Source organism: Verticillium dahliae, genomic scaffold (genome assembly GCF_000150675.1).
Source record: "Verticillium dahliae VdLs.17 supercont1.21 genomic scaffold, whole genome shotgun sequence".
Classification (NCBI taxonomy): domain Eukaryota; kingdom Fungi; phylum Ascomycota; class Sordariomycetes; order Glomerellales; family Plectosphaerellaceae; genus Verticillium; species Verticillium dahliae.
In genome coordinates, this window is record NW_009276924.1 from 495,988 (window position 1) to 504,355 (window position 8,368).

Below are 8,368 nucleotides of genomic sequence, written 5' to 3' on the forward strand. Positions count from 1 at the left end.
TATGATGGGTGGATGGGATGAGTGCCAGAACTCAACCTGGAATCACCCCTGGGCTTCCACTTCCGCACACGCCTTGCGGGCGAGAGGACCCATCCTTGCCATCCTACCCACCACCCCTGACCCCTGGCCTGGCCCCATCGCCAGCGTCGACTGCGCGGGTCCTCCTCTCCCCCTTTCCCCTTGGACCTCGCTCGTCTGTTGTTTGTATAAAGTCCTTTTCATCCTGTTCCCCCATTACACTTTTCTTCCTCTCCTCTTCACCCACACACACTCGCTACAGCACCGACCTAGACTTTCAGTCACTTTCATTCGTTAATGCCAGCGCAAGCTACCTAATCTCTCCAACCCACCACCACTCAGCCATCACCTCGTTCTTCCCCGAGTCGATTTAATATCAGTCAAAATGAAGTACTCCGCTGCCACCGTTCTCGCTGCCGCCACCGCCGTCATGGCCGGCGCCTACGGCCACAACAACGTCACCTACACCACCGAGGTCGTTGAGGTTTACACCACCTACTGCCCTGAGCCCACCACCCTCACCCACGGCGACAAGACCTACACCATCACCTCGGCCACCACTCTGACCATCACGGACTGCCCTTGCACCATCTCCAAGCCCGTCCTGACCACCTCGGTCGTTGAGTGCCACAACTGCGCTCCCCCGCCCAAGCCCACCTACACTGCCCCCGGCGTTCCCCACGTCCCTGCCCCGGTCCCCGGCCACAACCAGACCACCACCAAGGTCGTTGTCCCCGCCCCCACCACCCAGGCCCCCGAGACCGTCCCCACCGCCGGTGCCGGCAAGGTCGCCGCCCTCTCTGGCGCTGGTCTGGCCGGTGTCCTCGGCCTCGCCGCTTTCGTCCTGTAAATTCGCTATCTTTGAGGTCAACACTCGGCGTTCGCGTCTCTGCCTCGGTCGCCCGCAACGGTCAAGGGGGCGGCGACGCAGCCACACGACAGTCAGCATGACGCGGACGGCGAGCGCTCTTAGTGTGAAGTTTGCGGGCGTTGCGGGGCTGTTCGGATATCCAGGGTCTTCGGGAGGTGTTGCCGGCGGTCGGGCGGTCTGGACATAATTGGGCTCGCCAGCCGGCAGTCGATATCAACAAATCCAGTACATTCTTGTACCTGCTTCGCGCGCACGTCTCGGGTGATTTCGTCACAAAGTGAGGAGGAGGAGGAAATGAGGAGGCTCGACGTCTCGCCCACGGAGGATTCTGTCTTGCTCAAGATACCTGTGTGTGCGGTCTATACCCATTTTTGCCCTGGGATTCCTGGGGAGAGGAATATTAATGTGTTCACGATGGAGCGCAGCGTTTCATGGCTCTGATCATACGAAAGAAAATTCGATCCCATATTTTGTTCCTCCCTCTACCCAGTGGCAAACTTGTGGTATCCGCTCCTCGTCGGATGTTTTATGGCTCTCTTGAACAAACTAGACCTGAGTTTCTGTAGTTCCCACAATGAAACGCAGAACGGAGAGACCACTTTTGGTCCGACAGCTACTTTGCCTTGCGCACTTTTCTGCGTGTATGTTGTGACTTGCTTCGCAACGAGGCTACTGAGTCGATTTCTCTGATCCAGGACGGGGAGATGGGGCGGGGAAGGGGCCACAGCCAACTGGGATCTCCAGAGACTACCTAGCTGACAACATCACTTCAGCCGTTCACGCCCCCCACACCAAGAGCCATTGCTGGGCTCGGGTTTGTGTGCCGCACAGGTGTGGATGCTTATCGGTCTTGCTGGGGGCCGCCAATCTCGCTTCTTTCTTACAGTTTGAGCTCATTTCCCTAGAGCGAGTGGACCCACCCACCGCCCGGTTCACGGCGCGGAACTGAGCAGGATTGAGCCTATGGGTCTTATTTTGATGATCGGGACGACATGACGCGACGCGACAACGACAGGGCAGGTGCCAGAGATAACGAACAGGAATGCCCTGGTCACGGACAGATGGTCACGGACAGAAAGGGCAGGCACCTCGCGCTCGTTGGCGCAAGGGTGGTGCTTTGGATGTACTATGTAGGAATTGACTGATGCCCAGTAAGGTACCACAGTACAGTACCTACCTTACCTAGGTAGGTAGGTAGGTGAGTAGATGAGATCGGGACGGGCCAGATGCGTCACGTGATGTGGTAGTGATTGATAGCCTTGCCTACATGTTCATCTTTGCTTTCGTTGTTGCTGACCGCCGGCGGCAAGGTTCAGTGCGATATGTTGAAGCGCGAGTGAATGGTTTGCTTCCATCTCGTGTTGGGCACGTCTATGAAATGTTTGTTTTGTTGCAGGCGAGTGCCTGTTTGCCAGGCGGTACTGGGAAGCCGCTACCCTGCCCTCTCGACTCGATATCGGGTCGTTCACGGAGCCGATGAGGCTCACGAATGCTCCTGCCTCCAAGAAATCTTCTGCTGTCATTCATCGAGGAGGGCATCTACAGAACCACCTGATGATGTGTAGGCAAGCCCAGAAAGGCCTGCTTTTGCACCTCATCGCCAAATACACACATACAGATCGAACTCAATCAGGTGCCTACGCGCAGACCCAATCTAAGCAGCAATGACATTACTTCGCCTTTCTCGCTAGATCACACCTGTTGAGTGGATAGAAATCCTGATTCATTGATATCCTGCTCTCATCGCTATGGCCAGCTGGGAGCACGAGGGTGGCAGGCAGCGTCGACAGCTCGGCTTGGCTCTTGCGGGGTTCTCGGCAACCTCTCATGACGCCCCCGGATCAGCGGACGGCAGTGCGGGGAAGCACAACCGGGGTACCTGCCTTGAGCACCCAGCACCTAGGCAAGTAGGTCGGCAGGCAGCTTGGGGAACTTGAGGCCCATTAGACGTCACATCCTCGCAGTGCTCGTCCTCTTTCCTGGACTACATCCCTCGGGCCAGCAAACCATTATGCCCCCATGGCCGAGGAAGAGCCCGCGAGCAGGCTTAAAGACGTTGCATGCCGCCTCTCAGGCCAGATTAGCAGCATTTGGTTACAACCCTCTTACCACCACAGCCATGCCACAATCCTCAAGACCTTCACACCCTCAAGACGATGTGCATCGTCAGTCCCTGGAGGACCCAACATCGTTTTGGGCCCGGCAGGCTGACCATCTCTATTGGCACAAGAAGCCTTCCTCGACACTGGTCCAGGCGAAGACGACCCTCGAGAAGAGCGGCGTCACTCATGCAACCTGGTCTTGGTTTCCAGATGGGCAGATCTCGACGTGCTACAATTGCGTTGACCGTCACGTCGTTGCCGGTCATGGTCACCATCCCGCCATATATTATGACAGTCCTGTGACCAAGACGAAACAGACTCTCAGTTATGCACAGCTCCTCGACGAGGTCGAGGTCCTTGCTGGCGCCTTGCGAGAGGAGGGTGTCAAGAAGGGCGATGTTGTACTCATCTACAGTGAGATTTTTCTTTCTTATCTCTTTCCATGTTCTCCATCGAGCCTTGTCCTGCTCACACAAGTCAGTGCCCATGATTCCTGCTGCCCTCATCGGCATTCTCGCTGTGAGCCGTCTCGGCGCTGTGCACGCCGTCGTTTTTGGTGGCTTCGCCCCTGCCGCCCTCGCCCAGCGGATCGAGGCATCCCGGCCCGTGGTCATACTGACGGCATCGTGCGGCATTGATGGCGCCAAGGCACCGGCCGCCTACCAGCCCCTCGTCGAAGAAGCCCTTCGTCTATCTTCACACAAACCCCTTCGTGTCGTGGTTTGGCAACGCGATGAAGTCCGGTGGCATCCCATCAGCCGCAATATTGGCGAGCGAAACTGGCAGAGCATCGTCAAGAGCTGCCGTGCTCGCAATATCAGAGCCGCCTGCGTGCCCGTTGCCTCGTCTGACCCTGTATACATCATCCATACATCTGGGACTACGGGTACTCCCAAGGGCGTAAGGAGAGACGCAGCCGGTCATGCGGTCGGGCTCCAACTCTCAATCAAGTATCTATTCGATATCCATGGACCTGGTGATGTTATCTTCACGGCGTCTGATATCGGATGGGTTGGTTACCTCCTCTCCATTATCGACACAGTCTTGCTGATGACATTCAGGTTGTTGGACATAGTTTCATCGCCTATGCCCCTCTCCTTGCCGGTGCTGCGACAGTGCTCTACGAGGGCAAACCAGTCGGCACGCCTGACGCATCTGCCTTTTGGCGAGTTGTCGAAGAATACCGTGTCACTTCCATGTTCACCGCCCCAACGGCTCTACGTGCCATAAAGCGGGACGACCCCGATAACGCGCGCCTCAAAGAAATTGGTAACCGCGGGGGTCTCCGAACACTCCGTGCCCTTTTCCTCGCCGGTGAACGATCTGAGCCCGCCATCATCTCAGCCTACCAGGAGTTGCTCGACGAGTACGCTGCTCCCCCGGACGAGGGCGGATCCCATGTCATCGACAATTGGTGGTCCACCGAGTCAGGAAGTCCAATAACGGGCCGAGCTCTCGTACCTCACGTTGCTACTGATGTGAAAAGAACTGAGCGTCACCCACCCATCGGCATCAAGCCCGGTAGTGCAGGCAAGGCCATGCCAGGCTTTGACGTGCGAATCGTAGACGACGAGGGTAACGAGGTCCCGCGAGGCACTATGGGCAACATTGTGTTAGGGCTGCCCTTGGCTCCAACGGCATTCCGAACACTGTGGGAAGATGAGGAACGATTTTACAAAGGTTATCTAAAGCGGTTCGAGGGAAAATGGGTCGACACTGGCGATGCTGGCTTCATTGATGAAGAGGGCTACGTCAGCGTCATGAGTCGCAACGACGACGTGCTTAACGTGTCAGCGCATCGTCTATCTAGCGGTATGTCCCTCTCCCCATGCCACGACCCTCAACGCTCCGACTGACGTAATCTTAGGTTCCCTCGAACAAGCCATTACCTCTCATCCTTTGGTCGCTGAGGCCTGCGTCGTGGGCGTCCCAGACGCCCTCAAGGGCCAGCTGCCGTTTGCTTTCGTCACCCTCTCTGTTGCCTCGCATCCCACCACGGCAGTGCCGGATCCTGCGCTAGAGAAGGAGATCCAAGAGCTTGTCCGCGCACAAGTGGGAGCCATTGCGACGCTGGGGGGCGTGGTCCAGGGTAAAGGGATGATCCCCAAGACTAGAAGTGGCAAGACCTTGAGGCGAGTGCTGCGTGAGCTGGTGGAGAATGCATCCAAGGGAGATTTTGAGAAGGAGGTCAGCGTTCCCAGTACGGTAGAGGATGCGGCTGTTGTTGATGTTGCAAGGAAGAAAATCGGCGAATACTGGAGAACCAAGAGAAGTGAAGGCAAGGCAAAGCTCTGATGGATTGCGCATACTGGGTCTGTTGACATTGGCGTTCTTTCATAATTGGATCTTCAAGCAATCTGGCATTCTTTGGCCTAGGTATTCTGGTAAAAATTGCCATTCTGCCTCCCCTTCTAGTTTTTTCAGCATTTGGCTTCCCGTGTATTTACCTGCAATCTGAACCACCAGTATGCGTGCTGCCTTGACAGTATCACTGGCGGTTGATACTTTTCTGTTACCTGTCAAGCAGCATATCGAGGCTTGTTGGTTACCTTTTAATTATGCAGTACGTAACGAAGGTCATCTTACACAGCTCTTGGGATTGTACGCAGATTTCGATATGAATTCACTTGGTGGCATAATGCGGAACCAGGCTCAGTTGATTATGGTATGCCTTGACGATATTCACGGAGGTGCCTCTATCAGTTGGCCATCTTACACCTCTGAATTTGAGTTTCAATAAACAGTAAACATGTCGAAGATGCTATTCGCCACTGGATCATCACTTCCCAGAACACAACGACGACGCTTGACCGCGTCATCCCCTCCCCCCCCGGAAAACCACCAACGGACACCGGCATGCGTTTTCCCAGGCACGTTCCCCAAACCCAGAGCTACAGCATGACCCGAAGCAGTGCGTCCCTCCCCCCTCCTCCATGCCGTAGCCATACCGCCCTGGCCCAACCGCATCAATGCCGACGGGGACCTCGTATAAGCCTATCCTGCTTCTCGCCATCAAGATCGCCCGATGTGAATCAGGACGGCGCGGCCAATGAGACAACAATCGTCGATCGCCTAGGCCCTCGTGGCCTGACACGGCAGCACGCCCTCCATACCGTACGACGTCCGCTTCTTCCTTGGGGAAGGAACCCCTCCCCCCCTTCCCTCTTCTCGTTGCCAGCCATGTCGTACGGCAGCGACCTAGGGTCTCGAGCACGGAATGAGGAGGGGAGGAAACGAGGACGAGAGACGCGGTCGTTTCACGGCATGTTCGTAGCACAGAGTTCTGCCCATCTGCTCTGCAGCACGGTGCTGGCGGGTCGGTCTCGTGGTATTCGACCGACGAGGGCGAGCCGAAGGGGGTTTACATCATCTTTGTGCCAGTCAAAGCGTAGTCCATCTCTGGCGAGCCGCGTCCTTGTTGCGAGGAGCAGCCACGAAGGACTCTGGTATGAGTTTTCGACTTTCTCTTATGGTCTCGAAATTGCAGCGATGCGATGGGGGAGTTTGGTCGAGTCCTGTAGTCGGGGCGAGTTGTTGCGACAAACGTGACGGCGGGTTGCAAAGTTGCTTGCTTGTCCGTCCGTCCGCGGATGTCGTGTGACGCTGCTACGCGCTGCGTAGTATCACGGAGGTACAGACGGGGGTCTCCCTAGGAGGACATGCATGGGCTCATGTGTGTGTGTAGTGGGAAGCACAAGAAGCATTGTTATGTTTGTTGAACGTCATGTCGGAATCGCCATGGTTACTCTTCACCAGTGGGAGCGTGGAAGTTGGCAGTATCGAGGATTCCTCAACTCCTCAGATGGAAGGCCAGATAGAACAGCGGATCGTCTCTTATGCTTGAAGGACCACTGTAGGCTACGAGTCTGGTTAATGGGTTTCAAAAAAGAAAATGGGATATTTGTCAATCCAACGACAATGCTTTGCCATGTTCACACTCAAAGCCATGTACCTTAGGAAAGGAAGACAAGAAGAGCAGAGGGATGTGACGAGGAGGATCCGATGGCTAGTGGTCAAGTCAATCGCACGCAGTATGGCCCGGTAAATCAGAGCTCCAGATATCGGCCACTGATCTGTCCGAGATTCCTTGGTAGCATCAAGCAAGCCCAGGGATGAAGTATGTTCACAAACACATCAAAAGCCCGCTGAATAACAATGTCATGCACCAAGGTCAGACCATGAAGCTAGCGGCACAAAACATGCCCGCGTACACTTCAAGATGACGAGTGTCATATTGTGAGCAAAAAAGCAAGGCACACTGGGAGCTGCCTCGGTGAACACCCATGAATCACCCAATACATTTGAATGCGTCACTGGAAGCTTGCCGATCGAGTACCATAGACCGATGAAAAGCAGTACAGCCACCCTGCGCCCCGTCCAAAAGCACAACCGTCCCCCATGTACCCGGGTATCTAAAGAGGCCGCAAAGGCAAAGTGCGAAAATAAAAACCAACGCCGCCGCCGTCCCCCCAACCCCCCCTTGCCAGTCCAAGGCGCCGCACCTCACGAGCTGGCCAGCGCCATCATGACGTCTTGAACGCCGAAGCAACAGACCCCGTCGTGTACGTGCCCAGCACGCTCCGCTGTCCTTCCCTCGCCACCTTTAAGGCTGCAAACCGCGCCTCAGATAGCCTTTTACCGGCCTTGAGGCTCTCAAGAGCCCTGCAGCAGTCAGCACTCGACAAATCCAAACTGTCCACCCAAGGAAAGGAGACGGAGCCTACCACTCTGCGGTGACGTACTTGACCGCGCAGCCGGCCGTTTTCTTGATCTCCCTTTCGAGCTTCATCCCCGCCAGGCCGCCCCCGGACCCTCGGCCGCCACCGACAGGTTGCCCGACAATGACGTGCGTGACCTGCCTCCTGCCGAGGTGCAGCGAGACGCGCGCGCCGTTCTCCGCCAACAGACGCTTGAACTTGTGGTCCGAGACGAGGGGCGCCGTGCTCCCATTGACGTAGACGACGACGCCATCAAAGAGGCCCCTGCCTCGACCCCCAGCCAGCTCGACATTGTCGTCGGCGGCAGCGGCGGCGGCAGTGGCCGGGGGCAGCGTCTCCCGCATGCGTCCCGGCGCGAGCAGCATGTCGTGGACGCTACACTTGGCCCTCTCCCTGACGGCCTTGGGCACGACGGCGCCGACGGCGGGGTCAAAGTCCTCGCTGCCGGCGCCGTGCGTGTCGCTCTCGCGGGCGCCGCCCGTGTGCCCGGCGCGAAACTGGCCCATGAGCTTGCGGTTGCGGCTATCGCGCCAGCCGAGGCCGGGCCTCGTGTCGGGGCGCTGGTGGCCGGTGCTGCTCGAGTTCCAAGGGTAGAAGACTTTGCCGAGCCTGGGCTGGGCCGAGGGAGGGAGAGGGTTGTTGTTTGGCGGCTGAGGCAT

At 57.0% G+C, this 8,368-nt stretch overlaps 3 protein-coding genes across 3 annotated transcripts; 2 read left to right on the forward strand and 1 right to left on the reverse strand.

Moving 5' to 3' along the window:
- Positions 1 to 259: 259 nt before the first annotated feature.
- On the forward strand, positions 260 to 1,503 carry VDAG_08653 (uncharacterized protein). Its single transcript, XM_009652962.1, has one exon. It carries the CDS (start codon positions 404 to 406, stop codon positions 866 to 868), a length of 465 nt encoding a protein of 154 aa, XP_009651257.1. The 5' UTR covers positions 260 to 403; the 3' UTR covers positions 869 to 1,503.
- A 1,134-nt stretch (positions 1,504 to 2,637) lies between these two features.
- VDAG_08654 (acetyl-coenzyme A synthetase) lies at positions 2,638 to 5,286 on the forward strand (the record flags this gene model as incomplete). Its single annotated transcript, XM_009652963.1, has 6 exons — positions 2,638 to 2,796; positions 3,120 to 3,405; positions 3,473 to 4,002; positions 4,053 to 4,417; positions 4,478 to 4,803; positions 4,859 to 5,286. The coding sequence occupies 6 exons, from the start codon at positions 2,638 to 2,640 to the stop codon at positions 5,284 to 5,286; spliced, it is 2,094 nt and encodes a 697-aa protein (XP_009651258.1).
- A 2,228-nt stretch (positions 5,287 to 7,514) lies between these two features.
- Positions 7,515 to 8,368, reverse strand: VDAG_08655 (uncharacterized protein; the record flags this gene model as incomplete). The annotated part of the gene is made up of 2 exons (XM_009652964.1): positions 7,515 to 7,653; positions 7,716 to 8,368. The coding sequence occupies 2 exons, from the start codon at positions 8,366 to 8,368 to the stop codon at positions 7,515 to 7,517; spliced, it is 792 nt and encodes a 263-aa protein (XP_009651259.1).